Source organism: Palaemon carinicauda, chromosome 3 (genome assembly GCF_036898095.1).
Source record: "Palaemon carinicauda isolate YSFRI2023 chromosome 3, ASM3689809v2, whole genome shotgun sequence".
Lineage (NCBI taxonomy): Eukaryota > Metazoa > Arthropoda > Malacostraca > Decapoda > Palaemonidae > Palaemon > Palaemon carinicauda.
This window is the reverse complement of record NC_090727.1, coordinates 116,885,328-116,907,458: the sequence shown is the minus strand read 5'-3', so window position 1 is coordinate 116,907,458 and position 22,131 is coordinate 116,885,328. Positions and strand designations below refer to the sequence as shown.

At 40.4% G+C, this 22,131-nt stretch overlaps 1 protein-coding gene across 10 annotated transcripts in view; it reads right to left on the bottom strand.

The window, feature by feature from the left end:
* LOC137638420 (uncharacterized) overlaps positions 1-22,131 on the bottom strand; it is a 547,169-nt gene that overhangs the window by 73,845 nt on the left and 451,193 nt on the right. For all 10 annotated transcript variants that reach the window (XM_068370479.1, XM_068370478.1, XM_068370475.1 and 7 more), the window contains one exon: positions 7,810-7,949. In XM_068370479.1, the coding sequence (XP_068226580.1) occupies positions 7,810-7,949 (140 nt within the window). The remainder of the gene's footprint in view (positions 1-7,809; positions 7,950-22,131) is intronic.

The window sequence follows — 22,131 nt, the reverse complement described above, 5'->3', positions numbered from 1 at the left end:
TAAAATCGGGATATAAAGAATTATAAGATTATCAAAATTCTATAGATAAGGGAAAAAAAAAAAAATAATAATTATATGTATATACACTATATACTTTATAGTCTTTGAATATTCTAAAAATGGGTGAATAGATGGATGAATAGCTATATATATATATATATATATATATATATATATATATATATATATATATATATATATATATATATATATATATATATGTATATATATGAAATCTGAGGGATAAAAATAATCAACTATATATTAAATCTATGTAATTTGAAAAGGATTAGTAAAAAATCTTAGGTAAAAATTTAGATTCTACCAATAATACGTGAATTCCTTAAAAAAGTTAAAATTCTAGAGATAGAAAAATTATTTGATTCAGTTAAAATGTCAGAAAACGTTTTGTGACCAAAACATATCTCTCTCTCTCGCTGAAAAACTTTACAAACCGAAAATATATGTTTAATAGATAAAAAAGTATCACACTCACTGCATATTGGAACAGTGCCGTGAGGTGTACTCATTAAAAATTCATGGGTCAATCTCGAGTGCCCAATTCGTAATGTGGTTAAAATTACTTCTGTTCTTTTGTTCTTTTGTGTTGAGGAATCCCAAGGAGCAACCTTCGGTTTAATTTGCCTTAACTTATTATTTTCTGGCACATCATTCCAAATATTCTGCCATTTTTTCAATATGAAATGCCTTAATAATGTGATCAAATCTCCAACTGGGAGGTCAATGTTTTGTTGTGGTAATTTCATGGCTTCTTTAGCAGCAGCATCCGCCTTTTCCTTACCAACAACTCCAACATGAGCCGGTATCCAGCATAACTCGACACTTACACACTGAGATGATAATTTACTTATAAGGTCTTTAATTCTTAGGATCAAGTGGTTCCTATGAGTATAGTTTTTAAGGGCTACTATGGCACTTCGAGAATCTGAATAGATGACAAATTTAAAATTCTTCCTGTCTTCAATTGTTTTAATCATATTGACTGCTTGTAAAATGGCATATAACTCTGATGTAAATACTGATGATTCTTTTGGCAACGATAATTGTTGTGTTCTATCTAAAGATACTGCAGCACATCCAGTACCCATTGGGGATTTAGAACCATCAGTATATATTGCATAGTGAGGACCTTTCCTCTGAATATGTTCTATGGTAATTTGCTTGTGGTGACTCAGAGTATAAGTGAATTTTTTTGATAAATAAAACAGATGAGAACAGATTCTTGTCCTTGTCATAATCCAAGGTGGGGGAAATAAAGATGGTTGGATAAGATTCACTTTAACGTTTGTTGATTGTAACAGTCTGTTTGCTCTAATTGGGAATGGTGGTTCATGGTTGTTTATAAATATATCCCTCTCATTAAAAAGTTTTTTTGTTGGAGAATTAGTGGATAAAATTTTCAATGCACTCCGCATTGTTACAAAATCCTGATGCAAAGACAATGGGGGTTCTCCAATTTCACATAAAACTGAGAGATATGGGGAGGATCTAAATGCTCCGCTACAAATTCTCAGGCCTCGAGTGTGTATTGGATCTAAAGATTTCAAAGTTGCTTCTGATCCTGATCCATATATTGGGCTACCATAATCAATTCTTGATAATACTAATGCTTTATACATCATTAGTAAAGTTGATCTCCTTGCACCCCATGTTGTGTGAGATAATTTCCTCATTAAATTAAGAGCACTGTTACATTTGGATTTGATATAAGATACATGTGCTTTCCAATTCAAATGGGTATCAAAAATTAGTCCCAAAAACTTTACCTTATCTTGAAATTGGATTTGTACGTTGCCCAATGTTAGATTGATATCTTGGTTCTGCTTCAATCTACTATTTTTATAAAACATTATAGCTTGAGTTTTTTCTGCCGAAAGTCTAAAACCAACAGATGTGGTCCACGCGAGTATTTTTCTAGTGGCACTATTTAGAATTCTTTGTAAATGACGCAGGCTATTAGAGGAATAGTAAATTGCAAAGTCATCTACATATAGACTACTTTGCACTCCTTGTGGCATTTGATTAACAATGTCATTAATTGCCAATGCAAAAAGAGTCCCACTTAAAACACTGCCTTGCGGTACACCACTGTCAAGATTAAAAGATTCGGAGTAAATGTTATCAATACGAGTTTGAAACGTTCTTCCACCAATAAAATTTCTAATAAAAATAGGAAGGTGTCCTCGAAAACCATTCTGATGTAAGGATTTTAGTATTGAGTGTCTCCACGTTGTATCATATGCCTTTTGAATATCAAAAAATATAGCTATCGTGATCTGTTTTCGTTCAAAGCCTCTACGTATATAATTTTCTAAGTGTGAAAGTGAATCCAAAGAAGATCGTTCTGATTGTGAGCCAAATTGAGTTGATAGAATATTATTGCGATGTAAACACCAATTTAGTCTATAATTTACCATTTTTTCCAGTAATTTACATATGCAACTGGTTAACGAAATTGGTCTGTAATTGTTTGGATTACTTGGATCTTTCCCTGCCTTTACTATTGGTATTACTATTGCATGTTTCCATGCCTTTGGAAATAGGTGTTTGGTCCAAAGATGATAGTAAAAATCCAATAGATATGCTTTAGCTAAAGGGGCTAGATTTCTAATCATATCGAAATTTATCCTATCTTTACCCGGGGCTGTTGACAATTAGATAAGGCAAATTCCAACTCCTCTTCAGTAAATCTTTTATTGTAATAGATATCCTCCATAGTATCAAAGTTCAATGGTGTTGCTTCTTCTCTTCTTTTAATGGCTCGAAAGTGGGCATCTAAATTATCAATGCTGCTTATATTTTCAATATTATGGCCGATAATATTAGAGATTGTCTGAGTATCATGTATTAACGAGCCGTTATGCATTAATGCGTGTCTCGCTGGTTTGCTGTAAGAACCATTAATCTTCCTAAACTTCTGCCACGCCTTCTGCATAGAAGTATTATCCGATATGCTTGACACGTATTTTTGCCATGAAATTATCTTGCCTTTAATTACTTCCTTTCTGAATTTAGCAGAAACCCTATTAAAATATGGTTTCAACACACTAATTTCTATTGCTATGTCAACCAGTTTGTTTATTTTATTCCCCAACATTAGGGGACCAGTGCTCAAATGTTTGAATCTTTTATTTAGGGTTTCTAATTTTCTTCCAACTGCATGCTTTTCGTTTATCAGCTGGGTTAATGTCTCTGACCACCATGGGACTGAATGTTTTAACTGTCGGGTGCCAGTCAGAGGTATCAATTTATCAGCCTCTTGTGTGATAAAATTCACAACGTCGTCACTTGTTTTATCATGATCTTAGGAGTAATCAAAGGGAGGCACTTGCTTAGTGTAAAACTTGAACTTATCCCAGTCAGCTTTATCTGTATTATATCGTTGAATCGAAGAAGTTGGTGTATGTCCTAATATGGTAATCAAAATAGGAAAATGATCACTGGTAAACAGGTCGTCTAAGACATTCCATTCGAATCTATCAACAATATTATTTGAACAGAGAGTTAAATCTATTGACGAATAGGTTCCATGAGCTTTTGAATAGTAAGTGCTACTCTCTGCCTCATTTAATATACAGAGGTTATGATCATTCATCATCTGTTCAACCTTTGAACCATTTATGTCAACATCAACACAATTGGTGTCCCATATGGAGTTATGGGAGTTGAAGTCTCCTAGTAATAGTATATCCTCTTGCATTTTTGGGAGTACTTTAGGTAGGTTTTGTATATCATAGTTGCAAGAGGGTTGATTGTACATATTATAGATATTAAAGGAGTTGTTATTTAGATGTAATCTAACTCCAGATAATTGAAATTCTGATGTGTTGAATATTGAAGCATCATAAGTTACTTTATTATGAATATACACTGCAGTCCCTTAAGTATTGGGAGAAGGGATTGAGCGAGATGCTAAATTGTAATTTCCTATTGAAGGAACAGTATCATTAGTATGTTGTAAGCATATTGCAATAGGGTTATAATTTTTTAATAGTCTTTGGATTTCCCCTAGACGTAAACGGGTTTTAAGACCATTAATATTCCACTGAATTATGTAAGGGTTGAACATTACGGCAATGAAGATGAATTTCCACAGGTAAGGCATTATTTTTGCTTATTCTGTTGGAGATGGGTTTCTGCTTGACTACGCTAGTTGTACTTTTTGAATCAAGATTTGGTTCTTTGGGTATGGCTCCCTGGGTTTTACCCTTGTTTGTATTTGCTTCCTGAGTGTCATTTGGATTAAGGTTGAGTTTTTCTATAAATTTTTCCAGTTGGAAGGTGTCTGTTGCACGTTTCTTTATTAGATGGTCAACACACATACAACCAGCATTGTGGCTTTCTAATTTGCCATACTGGTTCTTGTTTTTGTTCTTAGTAAAATTATCTATTATACTATTCATCTTATGTATATTTAGATTTTTAGGGTCATTGAATTCTGCCATGAAGCAATCGTTACAACCACATGAAACTTTGTGTGTTGTATTTTCTGCCATTGATTTACGTGGAAGCATTAGGTTTCCAGTTATACCTAGAACTGGAGAAGGGCTTATCTCTTTAATGGGTGCATTATTATTAGACTTGCTTTCACTTTCTTGAGGGTCATTGGGATTCCTATGGACTTCAATGTTTATCACTTGTTTAGTGATCTGGTTATTGACAGTGTTAGGTTCGGATCCAAAAGTTGGGAGTTCTAGTAATTTTTCGATATCCATTTCAATTGCATCTGGTATAAATTCTATATTATTTGTTTTTTTGGGTTTGGTGGTATTGTATCTTCAATTACTCTTTTCTTGCTCACGCATTTTAATTTATGGGGTTCGATATTAACCATCTCTATTTCTCCTATGTTTTCTATAGCTTTGCTGGCACTGTCTGCAGCAAGTGTGTTGAATCGGTTTTGCAGTGGAATGCGGTCTTCTTGCTTTAAGGGACCATTTTGGCCTACTTTGTTATTTGGTTTTTTGTTTATTCTACTGGTATTATTGTTTTCCAGAATAACTGGAACTGGATGAGAGTTCTGTGGCTTACTGGAATTATTGGAAATCTTGTCGGGCCTTGAGGGATTTGTTGATGAAGAAGGTGAAATCTCAGGATATTTAGATCCAGCAGTAACTGTGGGGTAAGTATTCCTTGAATTATTATTTGAATTTATGGGATTGGACAAAACTCTGGCATATTTTGGATTAGACCCATTAAGTTTTTCCTTGCTGCACCAAAAGTTATATGCTCATTATTGGCAGTCTCAATTATTGATTGCTCCAGTTTGTACTGGGGACACAGTTTAGAATTGGGAGAGTGAGCTCCCTCACAATGGAAACAAAACTTTTCATGAGTAAAATCTGCGGAGGTATCATGGAATTCGTTGGGATCATGAAATTCGGAACAAATATAACATCTTTTCTTATTAGTACACTTTACATTAATGTGGCCATACTCGTAACACTTATAACAATGCATTGGTCGTGGGTAGAATTTCTTGACCGGAATGTTTAAGTGCCTGATCTTGATGTAATCTGGTTGATAATGTGATGAAAAGATTAAACAAATTGCATTATTATTCCCTTTTAGTTTTTTAGCTTTAAGAACAGTAGCTGGGCATCTTTTCAGTATATCTTCATCTGAAAAATCACTTAGATCCCTACCATAAATAAGTCCTCTTGCGTAGTTGTAAGAGTGGTGAGGAGAGAGACTCTGAATTATATCTGACGTGGAAGCTTTAAAATTATTCAACAATACAGCCTGAGATTCGTTACCTGCTTTAACAAGCAGACAACGGCCATAGCATGTTAAATTTCCCTGTGGAATACAGCCTACTTTTTTTTCAATATATTCATACCCCTTTATCAGATTATTACAGCCCTCCTTGTATGAAGCAACATACCAGACTGGTTCTGGTACTATTCTGGTATTTTCCAGAACTTCTTCATACAAGGCAGAGCATTTCGGTATAAAGTCATATTCCGAGTCTAAAACATTTTTGATACTATGCAATTTCACTCGACAAGAAAGATCAGAAACTTTACCATTTCTTATTTTATGAAAAGCATTTGTAGCTTGTAATGTGTTACTAAAAGTGACATAAGCCTCAAATTCTTGTTTATCTTTGGAGAGCTGCAGTTTCATTCTTGTTATATCTCCAAACTTTTTCTGAACATTAAAAATAATTCTTCATAATTCCCATTGCGAGTAATTCCCTCACAATATAGGACCCTTAAATATTCATTTAAACTGCCAGAGTTTTTATTTCTCTGGCATCTGGGGGAAGTTGGAATGAAAGGTTCTAGAGTAATAACACTGGATGAATGCGAATCCATCGAGTGAACTATTTTCCTGGAAGAGTCAGTCAGAGAGGAAGCGGATTGGTCGTCAACGGGTTTCGGTGGATTCGCCATAATGACGAGAAGATTCATTTCATCTGGATATTCCCCCCACCCACCAAGGAGCCACACTTAGAGGACGGATTCATCCCTACAATTTGGGCCGCCCTAGGGGCAATATCCAGAGATACACCCCGCCCTCAGCACTTGAGGCGTCATGACGGCCGTCAACGTCAGACCCAGCACTGAGGGAAAGGTTTGATATAAAACTTTCCTCCCGCTCGGTCAGGTCAGGTACTCGAGTTCTTTTGAGATGGCATGCCGTCCATCTCACCTGCGTCAAATCCAAAGAGGCAGCCAAACCATAATCAAACATAAGCCAAAGTCAATAACAAGTTCATGTCCAAGAGTTGGAGATGGGAGAAAAAAGGAATAAACAATAGGAAAAGAGAAAGTGCAGACTAATTTAGTTGGATCAACAGCTTGGCACCAAGGACCAGTGGGAAAACAATTCCCACCAATCATCAGAACCCAGCTGCTAATCCCTAAGCCCCCCATCCTCATCAAGGCTTCAGCATCTGGGGTTACTTCAGATTGCAACTGTAATATTCTGGTCAGTTGTACATGGGAGCTAAATGTACTTCCAGGCCCAAGCTCCAGGACTTATAGCCTAAATTCTTAAATCCATAAAAAGCAGGGACATGTTTTACTATATTAATAGTTGGCCTTTACTAAGGTATTCTAGCAAGTAAAACATAATAAATCATATATAAAGATATGATAAATAACTAGAATTTTTTTTTTTTTATCAATCAGTTGTGTTAATGTCACGAGGGTAAATAAATACTCAATGTATATCAAGAATAAAAAAAAATAATATCAAGTGGAAAGGATGAACCCAAAAGCATAGTACAAATCTGCTCTGTATAAAAACATAAAAATGAAAGACCCATAACTACATTTGTTACGTAGAACACAGAATCCACTTGAATGAGGGCAGTCCATCACATTTCATATGATTTCTTATGGTATTTGTACTTCAGGTAGACAAATTAAAATATACCTTGTGCAACTTACTGCATACATACTGATAGTTCATAGCATTTTTTGGACTTTAGCTCCATTACTCTCTAACTTTTCTTTTCCTTTTATTCTCTGTAATCTCCTTCTAACTAGCTGACCAACTTTATCAAACTGACCAGAAATTTATCTTATATAAAACATCAGGTGAGCCCCATGGCTAAAAAATATGACTAAACACTTTCTTGACCTACTTGACTGTAAAAAAAAAATTATTCACTTGGAAAACAACTAATGTACAATTGAAAAAAAAATGAACACTGTATGTGAAGGATAAATGAATTGATAAGACCAATGATAATAGGTGACTGACTCTAGTGTTTAAAAGTATTTACAGTATAAATACTAGATTAGAAATAATAAATTACAGCATTTAACTAATACTTACCATCTGGGGGTAATGTCATGGTAGAAACAATCTTTATTGGTTCATAACTCTGATCACCTTCAAATACAGAGCGCATTGCCTGGAAGTATTGCCATTTTTTTCCTCGTCCCATATCACTGTCCTCCATAATTTTGCTGTATCTAATTGTAGATAAAAAAAATAGTCTTAAATTGAAACATAACTCAATTATCAATACTGTAATATTTAACTATACATAATCTAAACTTTTTAGCATAGCAGAAAAATGGAATTACAAAATCACTAGTACTGTACACTCTCAATAACGCATCATTGGACTACTGAATAACTGAAAAAAATGGAATTTAATAATAATGTTAATTCTGTACTCATCTGATGTTCATATAGCTTCTCTTTGGAAGCTTGGATTTATTGAAATTTACCAATAAAATTTAAAATTTTTCCCCTTCTTTTCCTTCCAGCCATCTCCTACTTCTAGTAAGGTAATGTGACATCTTGTTACAAATGGCAAGATGTTAGTTAATCTGGGGCATGCCGGTCTCTCTTTGTCTTTTCAGTCTTGTAGTGAACATAAGGTGAGCACAGAAATAAAAAATTATATTATTAAAATTCCCTTTATTTCTATGAACCTCGCCTGATGTTCATATTGCAGACTACCACATTCTAATGTAGGTGGGATGCCAGTGAAGGAAAGAGATAGGCAAAATAGTCCTACCCAGTGCCAAATATACCGGATTCTAGACTCGCCCGTCTAGATAACTGGTAACAGAACTAGCACAAAATGCATTATTTCTACTCCAACAAATATGTTATCTTTAACAGGATTAAATTGTAATTAATTCTAACTTCTATGATTTTGGCTGTCATTCTCAATGCTGAGAATGCTAAAATAATATCTAAAGATTTTTAAAAAGAACCCTTTAGAAATACTGGATTCCAGTGTTTTTAAATAAAAACTTACCCTAAATTCTATCTATATAAATGCAAAATAAATTAATTCAACTTGTAATTTATAAACAACAAATAGGAAAATTATAAACTAACTGGGGTCAAAATATTACTATAGTCGTTCCAATCAAATATGACCGTCAAGCGGAGGCCTTTCTCAAAATAGTGGAGGAATTCTCTTCTATTGATCACTTTCCTTCACAAGTCTTAAAACAAGCACACCTGAAGTTTAGCTGGATTAAACACCTCGCAGAGGGGGGAGATTTATTTTTAAAACCTTGGGAGTCACGGAAAAGGTTGGCTTCTTATAAGTACTGTAGCCTACAACCGTTTACTTATTTATTTTCATTCCCTATTCTATTTATTCTTTCCTAAGCTCTTATTTATGTATTAATTACATACTGTACTGTATATTTTATAACATTCTTTGTATTAGTGGATAAAGTAAAATACTGCTGTACAGATATTGGCATTATATATAGCATCTTTTAATACATTTTAATCATTTGAAGGCAAACAAAAAGTTGTTTTTCTGGGCTTCGACCCCTGCCGCCCAGTGAAATGCTCCTTTTACATCATTTCTAAGGTAAAAACTGCTATGAATTTACCAGAGAAAAATTTGTATAGGAATGCTAGGTTGAACCCAGCTCGCTCACCTTAATAAGGTGTCGGTATAATACTAGGGCGTGAATAAATCACAACCAGAGGCCTCGCACCGTTTAGATATCTCCTGTCAATATCCCCGAACAGCGAGGTGCTGTTCAACATCCTGCTACTACTAGCGATCCCACGCCAGTGACGTTACTCCTTTTCATAGCATGCACTATCAACACTTATTTTGCCTCGGTGTGTGAATTTTGCTGGTTTTACCTGGATTTACCTCAAGATGTCGGACTCTACTGTCACTCCATCTAAGTTAAGTACCAGATCTATGAGTTTTGAGATTTTGGAGGGGGCCTTGCCCTTTTTTTGCTTATATTACGACAGTTTTATATTTCATGACCCCGCGTGGGTCTTTCATGGCACTCGGCCTTCTCCTATCTCTCTCTCGTCGTTCTTAACGCTTTACCATGAGTCCTCCATACTGATTGTTTCTCGTTATGAACTTTATGGGTATCCACGGTTCACACACCGTATTATTTATTATATTGATGTCCTGTTATTACGATAACAGTTATTACGATACGTTAGCGTATTCTCGTTAGGTTGGCATGCCTGGTCGCCTTCGGGCGTTCCTATTTCCATTATTTTGTTTTACGTTCGCACGCCACGGACATGCTTCTCATTATTAACGTTATTCGTTTTTCTTGTATTAGCTCGAGGGACTTTCATGAGTCAGATTTTAGTTTTTCATTTTGTTAGCACTTCACTGACTCTGTGTTATGTTGGTAGCCCTGCCTAACTCCCAGTGCTGTTAGGCTTGGTTTTCTCCTGTCTCATGTTCGTTCCCTCGTTTGTTTTACGATTGGTGTATCGTTATTTTTATTATTAATATCATCCAGCATGCCTTCCTATCTTATTTTACCATGTGTTATGTTTATTAAGGGATTTTGACGAAGGAAAAATCTATTTCTGGGGAGAGACCTGTGACGCCCGGTGAAAGTCCTGCTTTCCTAATATAAATCTTCCAAATATACTAGAGAAAGATAAAAGCATGGAATGCAGAGGTTACAACCCTCGCGCGAGCACCTTGTTGGTGTCGTATATCTAACAAGGGCGTTTGTAAAACACTATTCACAGGCTGTCTTCCATTTAGATAATCCCTTCATCAAAGGGGGAGGGCCGTGACAGGCCATAGAGAATACAGTTGGGTTACCCTACCGACACCTACCACTCGCGCTCACCAGGTCATCCTTCTGCAAGAAAATATGGCTTGGCAAGGAAAGGGTGGGTCTGTACAAAAATAACCGGGAAGGGTTTCACTGGGCGTCACAGGTCTCTCCCCAGAAATAGATTTTTCCTTCGTCAAAATCCCTTTTCTGGGTCGACCTGTGACGGCCGGTGAAAATGTACCAGAGAATGCCTTCCAAGCCCCATAAAGTAATAATATAATGAGGAGAATACAATCACCATGTACGACAATAATATGATATAATAATGTAAGTAAGCGTCCAATTACCAACTAGCAAATGACATAGGGAACGTAAGGCTAAATAATTATGACGACAAGGAACCAACTGAGTGTCGAATCGCAAAAGGCATCAAACCTTACATGTCTAAGCATATCTAAACATTAAAGGAACGGTAACTACAATAACAGTTAAACCATAGGAATTAAACATGGCAAATATCACAGGGCTAACGTACTACCCAGGAGAGTGGTGACGTGGTGTGAGTGGCGGGTAGGAGGGAGAAGATTGATTGATTGATTTAAAGTTTTCAGGCATCCTGACACCTGAGGTCATTGACGCCGGTAACATTTAATTTATGTATACAAAAATAAAAAATAAAATAAAACAAAAAATAAAAGAGTATTCAATTAAAATCATAAAAGTTTAATGTCAAAAAAGTTAAATATTTTTCAGAAGACCTGCTTCTGAAATAAATCTAAAAATGCCACTTGCATGGTAGGACACATCATTTCCAAGGATCTTGGCAAGGATGAACCTGCCACCCTCACCTCGAGCCTCAAACAAATATCTATTTCGCAAGTTGTTATAATTGAGGCATTCGGTCAACAAATGCCTTACTGTTAGAGGTACTAAACAGTCGTCACAATACGGTTGGTGTTGGCCCTTCAGCAGAAACTCGTGTGTCAACCGAGTGTGACCAATACGGAGACGACAAAGAGACGTCTCCCATTTTCGGGGCATCATATTATACCTCCAAGGAGATATGTCATTTGTTATCTCTCGCATTTTATTGCCATCTTGACTATCCCATTGCTGTTGCCATTTATTGCAAACCAATTTCTTGATGTCAGGTAAGAAATCATTACAGGGAATGGGATACCTTCTTGGCAGCAACTCGGATGCAGCCTCTTTAGCCAGTGAATCTGCCTTCTCATTCCCGGACACACCTACATGTGCTGGAACCCAACAAAATTGAACTGTTATACCTAGGAGGGAGAAGAGAAGAGATGGAAGAAAGGAAGAAGAAGAGATTAATGGGGAGGGATAAGGCTTCCCGCTGCCATCGTCGGGTATTAAAGGGCCTGTAAGATCTTTAGATAGTGGCGTTTGTCAACCATAGTGGATTTCCAACCCGTATATTTTTTAAAAACATCAAAGTCCCTGTTCTGGAAGTCACTGTTGGAGGTATCTACTGTCCATATATCATGAGCCTGGGGAAATGATTCCGGATTAGTATGTTTAATGAAGTAGAGGATTTGTTGCCTGATACCGTGAATGGAAATAGTACCTCCTTGTTCCCTGATAACCAAGGGGGCCAGACGGGCGTGTGGCAGTTCTAGCTAAAAAGGCCTTGAGAGTAGTGACTGTACACGGAGAAAAGTTCCTGGGGAAGAAGAATAATCTTCCGAGGGGAGCACCTATTTTGCGGATCCTCATTTTTTAACTAGGAAATCTTTGTCTGGAAAAGGGAGTACTTCGCTGAAGGGAGGAAATCTATGTTTTCCGGGTTTCGTGAGAGAGCTGCTAGTTCTGATGTTCCAACACCTGAAGCCATAGCCGTTAGAAATAGTCTTCCTAAGAAGAGTGATATAAGAGCAGGATTCATTGTCCGTGTCCGTCGCAAGTTTGAGAACACCGTTCAGAGATCAAGAGTCCTTTTGTGGCCGAACCGAAGGTCGAAGCCTAGCACATGTTTTTGGAATTGATGAGAAATAGGAATCAGCTAGGTTAATGTTGAACCCAACAAGGAAGAGCTTTTTCAAAACTGACTTGATGGTGGTTAAAGTGCTAACTGTTAGGCCTTTGTCAAATAGGAACCTCAAGAAAGAGATGGCTAAATTCGGGGACATACGAGTATGGTCTGAACTCTAAGGGAATCTGCTAGTTGTTAACGGCCGAATCATATTGACGAATTGTAGAGTCCCTTTTGTCCGATTCGATGAAGAGATCGTTTTCCGGTTCAATGTTCGCGTCTCTACGAGCTGCAAACTTCCTGTAGTCCACAAAGTTAGAGTTTTGGCTATCCTTGAGTAATCTGACACAGTGAGTTTGGATTACTTGGGTCAGTTTGAGGAACGGGATCCGGATGGGACGGAGTTTCAACTCGAGGAGGAGAAGACACCAACTGTTCTTGGCCAGTGAGGTGGTACTAAAACCACTGCGCCCCGGAAGGAGCGTAGTTTGTGTAAAAGTTTCTTTAGAAGATTCACTAGGGGAAATAGGGAAATCTTCTAATGGTTCCAATCCCGGGGTAATGCGTCCATGGCATAAGCCAGAGGGTCCAGGGTTGGGGTCACATAACAGGGAAGTTTGTGATTCATCTGAGTTGCGAATAGATCTACCTGGAGGCCCGGAACCAGCCTGAGTATCACCGGAATGAAATTATGTCTAGAGACCATTCTGACTCCAGTGGATTCGTCCTGGATAGTGAGTCCGCTCTCACATTCTGGCCTCCCGCTAGGTGAGTTGCTGACAGGAACCAGTTCTTTTCTGTTGCCCAGTCGAAGATAGTGACCAGGGTCTGATTCAGGTTGGGTGACTTGGATCCTCCCCTGTTGGCGTAGTGTACTACGTCTGTTCTGTCTGACACTACTCTGATGTGGGTCGACCTCGGAGGAGAGTCTCTCTTCAGGGTCAAGAACACTGCCATGGCTTCGAGAACATTGATATGGGACTGTTTCATGGCGGGTGACCAAGAGCCATGAAACATCTGATGTTCGGAGTAATCCCCCCATCCACTTAAGAGACGCGGCTGTATGGAATGTCACTTGTGGGGGTGGGAATTGTAGAGGAACCGATTTGGAGAGGTTCTTCGGTTCGGACCATGGGCGTAGTCTCATTTTCAAGACAGAGGGGATCTTCGAGATCTTGTCTCTTATAGGTACTGTAGCTCTCTTTCTCCAACTCGATTAATGTCTTTGAGTTTGGCTTTTAATAGGAGATGTTACTGAAGTGAATTGGAGAAGGCCGAGGATACTTTCTAAGGCTCTTCTGGACACCTGTTTGTGTTTGAGAAAATTCTTGATCTTGGAAACTATTCCTCTTACCCTTTTGGAAGGGAGAGACAACGTGTGCTTCGAAATGTCCCACTGAATGGCTAACCATTCTAAGTGGCCTGATAGTTGCAGGCGAGACTTTTGGAGATTGACCCGAAATCACAGGTTGTAGAGAAATCGAAGTAATTCCTCCGTAGCTCTGTTGTCTTCTATGACCGGCCGGGCCCAAATGATCGGCCAGATAAGCAATGATCTGTACATATCTCTTGGTTCCTGAGTTGTCCTAACACTGTCTCTCCCAGTTTCGTGAATATCCTGGGATCAATGATGAGGCCGAAGGGCATGTCTTGATCGCAAAGGCTTTCCTGCCTAGGCGGAAACCCAGATAAGAAGAGACGTTTCGAGCTATAGGTCAAGCTAATAGTCGTCGGTAAGATCGACAGAGGTGGTGACGGCCCCATGGGGAAGTAAGGTCCGTACCTGAGAGATAGTCAACATCCGGAACTTGTCGCAGAGAATGTAAGAGTTTAGCTTGACAAGTCCAGGTCCACTCTCAATGCCGACAAGCCTTTCTTCGGAATTGTGAACAGGCGGCCTTGGAACTTCAGTGATCGTTCCCGTTTGATTGCTTTCTTCTTGAGTAACTCTGTGGTGTACTCTTTCAGGATGGGAGTGGATTTCTGGGAGAAGGTCACTGGTGGAGGAGGACCTTGTGGCCATTTTCACCTCAAACCTTTAGAGATTATGCTATGAGCCATCAGACCGAAGGTCCAATGGTCTCGAAAATGGTAAAGTCTCCCCCCTACCGGGACCACCTCGTTGTGAGGGAGTGAATCTAGGTCCTTTCCTTCTCCGAGCCCCCTTTTTTCTAGGTCCGCCTCGATGGCGGGACTGTCTTCTACTCCTGTAGCTTCCTCTCTGGTGTCCACGAAAGGAGCCTGAGGGTTCGGATCTAGGGCTGTATGCAGGCGAGGACATCCCAACGGGGTTGGGCTGTGTACCTGGGGAATCAGTGAGGTAGACCACCTGATGAGGGGGATTCAGATGCATAGACGTCGAATCAGAGGAAGACTGTGATGACGAGTGGGTAACCGACTATCGATTCCTGTCTGATAGAGGTCTCCGACAGAACGTATTTCCCACAACTACCCCGATCAGACCACCAAACGTGTAGGTCGAATTGGAAGGGCAGAGATTGGTTCTTCCTGAATATCCGAAACAAAGCCTCAGTGGGATAAATCGAGGCTAGGGTCTCCCCGAGGTGGGGTCCGGCTCTTTAAGAGCCGGTATGGCCGAACCTTCTTTGTCAGTTTGCATAGTAAGACCTGTCCATTTATCCATAATAGACAAGGCAACGATGAGAGCGGCTGTAGATATGGCGTATTCCCCATTGTGTGGGGTGAGCTTGGAATTATCGTACCCCCCAGACTGACAACATCCTGGTCCAGACAGATCGGGCCTGCCCTTTAGGAAATAATACCGTTACCTTCGGTACCTTGTCTAACCTAACCAAGGCATTCTCTTTCAACCGAACGAATCCGTTGAATGGGAATTCTAGTACCTGAGAGTAAAATCTAAGTCCCCCAGAGGGAGGACGTCTATGCCATCCAGAGTTATGGTACCATCTATATATGGTACATGTAAGGCAAATCTCTATGCATTGTTTTTATCGAAGGAGGTTACTCCGATACGCCTGGGGCTGTAGGGGGAGTCATCCGAGTTCCTGAACGGATCCGACTCACCACTATATCTTTGAGCTCCGTCATAGCCCCTTGGCTTTACCTAGAATGTGTTGCTCTTAGCCATCACGGTTTTATGCAAGGTAACATGAACATCAGGATCCTTGGAGGGTCCTAGGTCGGTGTCGCAGGTAATTGCAAAGCTGAAGGCTCAAAACTCATCCCCACCTACCTGGCCGTCCATGGGGTCGACGTCCAACCTTAGAGAGGACACTCTGAGGAGATAGGGACCTCTAGATGGAGCATTCCTTCCAAACCTTGATACCCAAGGGCGGAGAGCCTCTCTTGCAGGCCGGAGAGAATCACCATCATCCTGAAAGAAGTGAGGGGATTAGTGATGAAGGAGAAGACCGTTCTCCTCAATAAGCAATGCATACATTAATCTGGATCAAATTAAATCATCGCCAAAGGATACCAGAAGGAAACCTATTAGAACCAACTTACATCATGGGTCCGGAGTAGCGAGGACAGCTCGTAGCAAAACGTGCATGACTCCGGGAACCACACCATGTAGGCGGACCTTCTGTAAAAGAAAGGGGACATAAGTCTGGATGTTCCTTGAAACTTGGTTAGTGATCCTATTCACAGGCTGGGATCAGCCGTATAGTTAATAAAATGCCTATATTTATGCATATATTTAATTCTATCTATGTATTTCGTGTTCAAAATAGAAATAAATTAATTATGCCTATATTTATGCATATATTTAATTCTAACTATGCATAATGTGGATAAATATCCATACAACATCGTGTTCAAAATAGAACTAAATTAATTATGCCTGTATTTATGCATATATTTAATTCTAACTATGTATAAATATGGATAAATATCCATACAAAATCGTGTTCAAATAGCAATAAATTTCCACTCAGTACTTGGAACCGAACGCTAGCCCCTTCTACTAATATCCAGTAACCACATAACAAGTAACTATAACCTCATCGGTAAAATAAAGTTAACTCCGGTTCTGAACGTCTGAGTCAGGGGTGGCCATCCTATGGCGCATGTGCCAACAGTGGCGCATTTCATGATTACAAGTGACGCACTATACCCCAAGATAGTAAATGAATGACTTTTCTTTAAAATTGGTAATTATGTTCATATAATTTTATTAGGACTTCCATGAATAGCTAATGAATATTACCAACACAAATTCAAAGTGTCATTAAAGTAAGTACAGTTTACTTTGTATTCAAGTTAAATCCTTTCTTTTACAGAGAAAACCAAAGATTGGCCACCCGTGGTCTGAGTGATCTCTGTTTCCACCGGAGATCCGGTAAGAAAGGTCCGTCACAGTTAAAACGTGAACAACCTGTATGATATTGTGATTATTCATGAAAAAGGGGTTCATACCCTGGTTTCTTATCGTCTGATTGATCAAAAAGCTAACACCTTAATATATTAAGAAATTATATCAATAATCAGTAACCACGTAACATGAAAATAACCTTCATCGGTATCACATTGTTAACCCCAGTTCTGATCGTCTGCTTGATCTCTGTTTGTACCGGAGACCCGGTGACAAAGGCCCGTCATCGTGATATCGTGACCGTCATCGGTACGATAACAATACCCTCAATTCTGAATGTGTTATCTCCAGTGAAGCCGGAGATTCAATGAAAAAAGGGGCCGTAATAGTGTAATTGTGATCAAACATGACAAAGGTTCGTGTGCAAAAGGCCTCAGCCGGAGTCTGAGTGCCGGCTTTCACCGTTGCACTCCAAATATCTGACTAGTTCTCACCCAATGAGTATCCATTATAGCGGAGTATAACTCAAGGCGGAGCTAAGGGTGTCGGCATAAAACGACCCCTATTAATGACTCATACACTAACGTACCTATTAATAGTGCTAGCTATATTAACAGTAACCACATCAATAAAACGTGTATAACATTAAACGTACTATCATCAACTTGGATAATAAGAGGAGGCCTGAATAACTCGTGATCGTATCAAAACGGAAAACGGGAAATTCACCTCTCTTACTCGAGCTAATAAAGAAAACGAGAGAAGGGATAACTTATATCTGTAGAACAGGAAACGAGCACTCTATGCTCTCGCTCTCAAGGTTACATAATAAAAAACTAACATCACACAATATGATAAGAAAAATAATAAAATTGATTGCTTTTTTCTTAGTAATTGTAATAACCAAGAACGAAGAATAACGACCACGTAACAAATAAACAAGGATATAGTCCAATTCGAGCCTTCCTGAGGCGAGTACAAAACTAACAGACTAAATCGCTATTCTTCGTAGGTCCAAATTGGACTTGCAAGCAAATAAATACCATAGTAAAAACTAATAATAATTAATGATAATACCAATGGTCATAAAACATAAGTGATATAACCTAGATGACAAAGTACCAGATGGGCAATAATAACTTGAAAATTTACCAAAGCGAACATAACCCAAAATGGCTGCCGATACCTCGGCAGGACAATCGCTTCCAAAACTAAAGACCACCATAGTGGAAACAGAACAAAAGCCCGGTTCTGCAATAAGCTGCCAAAACAAACTATGGTACTTAACATTGGTAAGGGTGAAGTAGCAACGTCAGTTATGTTGAAATAATGAGAAACTTCGAAAAACACTGTGCAAAACCAATCTCAACTTGCTCGCAAGTCCAAATTCAGAAGGATGACCTGGTGAGCGCGAGTGGTAGGTGTCGGTAGGGTAACCCAACTGTATTCTCTAGGGCCTGTCACGGCCCTCCCACTTTGATGAAGGGATTATCTAAATGGAAGACAGCCTGTGAATAGTGTTTTACAAACGCCCTTGTTAGATATACGACACCAACAAGGTGCTCGCGCGAGGGTTGTAACCTCTGCATTCCATGCTTTTATCTTTCTCTAGTATATTTGGAAGATTTATATTAGGAAAGAAGGACTTTCACCGGCCGTCACAGGTCGACCCAGAAATAGTGTTATTAGTCTTTCCGCTTGATCATATCATCGTGGGTCTGGCAGGTTGGTATACCTGCTATCGCCCCACTCCTAGCCTCCCTCCCGCCTGATACCCCAACCCAGGGTTACCTTCCTTCTCTCTCTCCCATATCGAGTTAGAGTCACTGTGTTGCGTTATGTTCCCCTCCCGGGACCTTTCGCTCTCTTTGCACAGGTGGTTCCCGTTGATCTGTGAGGCTTGCTATTATTATACATTAATGTACATTACTTACACTTTTTGTACTACTCTACCCGGTCGTAGTCGTTTTCTTTCCGTCGCTCGTTTGGCCAACGGTCGACGGGAAGTTTTCTGCTTGGTCCGTGGTACCTTGTCATGTTATATTATTTTATTCAGTTTTGTACGTGCTACTCCCTCTCGGTCCCGCACTTCACGGACCCATTAAAGATCCCTTCCCCCTCTATGGTGTCCCGCACCTCACGGACCTCATATAGATATATATATAAAGACTTTCATTACGGGATCCCCGGACGTAGCTTTTATACATTACCATCTGGTCGAGTTGTTTAGTTGAGCCTCCGGAGCCAACGTTACTCATTATTACTTGGATTAACTTTATATATTAGTCACATATATATATTATTTATACGATCCTAGTTCTCGACCTTCCCTTCCCTCTTTTGATATGATCACGGTTACGGACTGATTTATTCTTATTCATAATAGAGTCAAATAAAATATTTGATCATGATATTGATATAATTTAAGCACCCGGGGCCCTCGGGCCTCTAATTTGCTTTCATTCAAGATACTTGATGTATATATAAAAATTTTTATCATGATATTGATATATATATATATATATATATATTAAGCTCCCGGGCCTCCGGGCCCCTAATTTGCTTTCCTTTAAGATACTCATGTATCTTTTATCTTACAGACTGTACGCTGTGCGATGACGGCATGTGCCGCTGTCCTCCATCAACCCTGCGGCCATGACGTGTGTCGTTCGCACGCCCACTGTTCTGTCCAAGTGGATGACTTAGCTGTTTGGCATCCGGACAATTGTGTAGTCTGCTACACAATGACCTCCACTCTAACATCTGACTCGGTGAGTGCATTTTCATTAATAAAGACTTGTAGGGAGTTACGATTAATTTTGATGGTTTACATTAATCACGATTATTATTTTTAAGGGCACAGTCCTCTGGACTTCCCACATGCCTTTTACTTCGTGTCTACGAAGTCCTTGGACTTCTCCACTTTTCTTTGGCACAAATATCCCTCGCTAATAGTCTGTTCTTTTTCAGAGCTCCCAACTTGAAAAAGACACAGCTCAGGCTACCCTCAAGATCTGGATTGGCAGGTTCACCCGCAACGTGAAGGCCAAACAGCCTTATATCCTCTCTGAGGAATGGTGTTCCTGCCTCTACCCCCATGCTAAAACTTCAGCTGCGGTCCCCAAAGAGTTGGCGGATCCTATCATCGAGAGGATCGAATCCCTTCTTCTGGCCCCGGATCAAGAAGAGATGGGCGGCACCCTAACTGAGGACGTCGCTACCCTCAACCTCGATGTGGAACCCATGGCTCTGGATGATCACGACGCAGGTAGGGACGTAGGTGAGTCAGGTGGTTCCCGGGCTAAGATTCCTCTCCCTAGCCCGGCTTTCTCTTCTACTTCCGAACACTCTTCTTTTCGAGGTTTTCCAGGGACAACCGGGACTGATCTCAGTCCCCGGCCTGTTCCCCCTAAGGTGAAGGCTCATCGTAAGCCTTTATATAAGACCCACAAGTCTTTCAAAGACCACATGACTTCGAGATCATCATCTTCGAAGGCTAAATCTTCCTCCACCAGAGTCTCTCAAGACCCAATTGCTGTGCCCTCAACCTCTCACGGAGTAGTCTCCGTTCCGGCACCTGTTCCCCCCCCCCCCCCCCGGCGGAATCATTTAACCCGGTGGATTTTTCCGAGATGTTTGCTCGTTTTGAGTCGATGCTATCATCTCATACGCAGCAATCACAAGAGAGAATAGCTTCAATGGAGAGCCTAGTTCAGGGACTCGTGCGCTCGGGGCTGCCACCGCCACAACAGCAATACCCCATCCCCGACGCCTCCAAGCTTCCTCCTTTCAATAAGAATAACCCTTGGAGGTTAGCATTGCATGCCCCCTTCTCGGAGGGTATGTTGTCAATTGAAGGTTTCGGTACCTGGCCTCTTACGGATTATGAATTCTACGCCGGGTGCCTGAAAACTTAAAATCAATCAATCAATCTACCCGCCGGGTCTTGAATTCCCCTTCCCCGGCTATGCTCGCCTCACGGAAGAGGCTCTAATTCGATTAGATAAGGTCCCAAAGGAAACTGTTATTTTTCCTAAAGAACAGGCACAGTCTGTCTTGGTCCGCGTGTTCAATGAGTGGGACTGCTTGAACACAATGATTACGGCCTACAAAAGTTCTTATACTATGTTTGTGGCCGACGACCAGACCCCTACCCCATGTGCGACCAAGATCATAGAGACGGTCTTTCAGGCTATCAAGGAAGAGAAGCCTTTACCTCAACTCAGGGAGACCGACTTAACCTCCCTTCTCTTTCCGGGAGACAATGAATGTAGGCGGAACGCCCCAGCTACCTTCTCGGTAGGTAAGTTGAGCCCGGACTGTGCCTCGACGCAGTTCAGCGAACGGCTTCCCAAACTCCCGGAGTCCCTCATTAAATTAGAATTCGAGTCGAGGTGTAGACTCAGCAGATCCCTTAATTCAGTTGCCCTTTCTGAATTGACCGTCGCCACTTACAACGAGGAGGACCTTCTTAAGGTCTTCACTAAGTCGCTTTTGCAAAACTTTATGGCTGACGCCTATGATTTTGCAAACGCCAGGACCCGTTGTCGACGACACGTCCTATCCGAAGCCACGATTATGCACGAACCTAATAGGCTCATCAAAGCTCCAGTCTGGGGCCCGGATCTTTTCCCAAAGGACTTAGTTAACTCGGTCCTTAGCGAGGCAGCTAGAGCCAACCAAAACCTCAAGGTTAGGTGGGGACTGGTCTCAAAAAATAAATATGAGCCTACTAGTACCCCAATTCGAGGTAGGAAGAGATTGAGGCCCTTCCAATCTTCCCAATTCATGGTTCAACCGGTCTCAGTCCAACCTGCTCCTCAAGGTCCCCAGCCTTCTACCTCAAAGGGCCAACAACAAGAACAATACGATCTGGTCCCTCAGTCTCAGATCGCCTCGACTTCCTTCTGCCCCGCCTTTAATCCCACTTATGAGTCTCAGGGCTCTTTCCGTGGCTACCAGCATCACAGGGGTTCCAGGGGTGCCTTTCGTGCCCGAGGTGGCGGAAGGGGTTACCACCGAGGCAAGTCTTCCCGCGGAAGCAGAGGAGGCAAATCATCCTCCAACCATTGAGAAACTGCAGGTAGGCGGGAGATTGTACAAATTTTGGGACCATTGGAAGTTCAGCGATTGGGCTTCCAGCATCATCTCAAAAGGCCTAGGGTGGAGCTGGATACAGGGACCTCCTCCACCGAACAGCTTTTACCAACTACCAACGGAAGAGCTACGTTCCATCACAAAAGATCTGCTACTAAAGAATGCAATCCAAAGCATACGTTGCTTAAGATTTCAAGGACGCTTGTTCAGCGTGCCAAAGAAAGGCTCAGACAAACGGA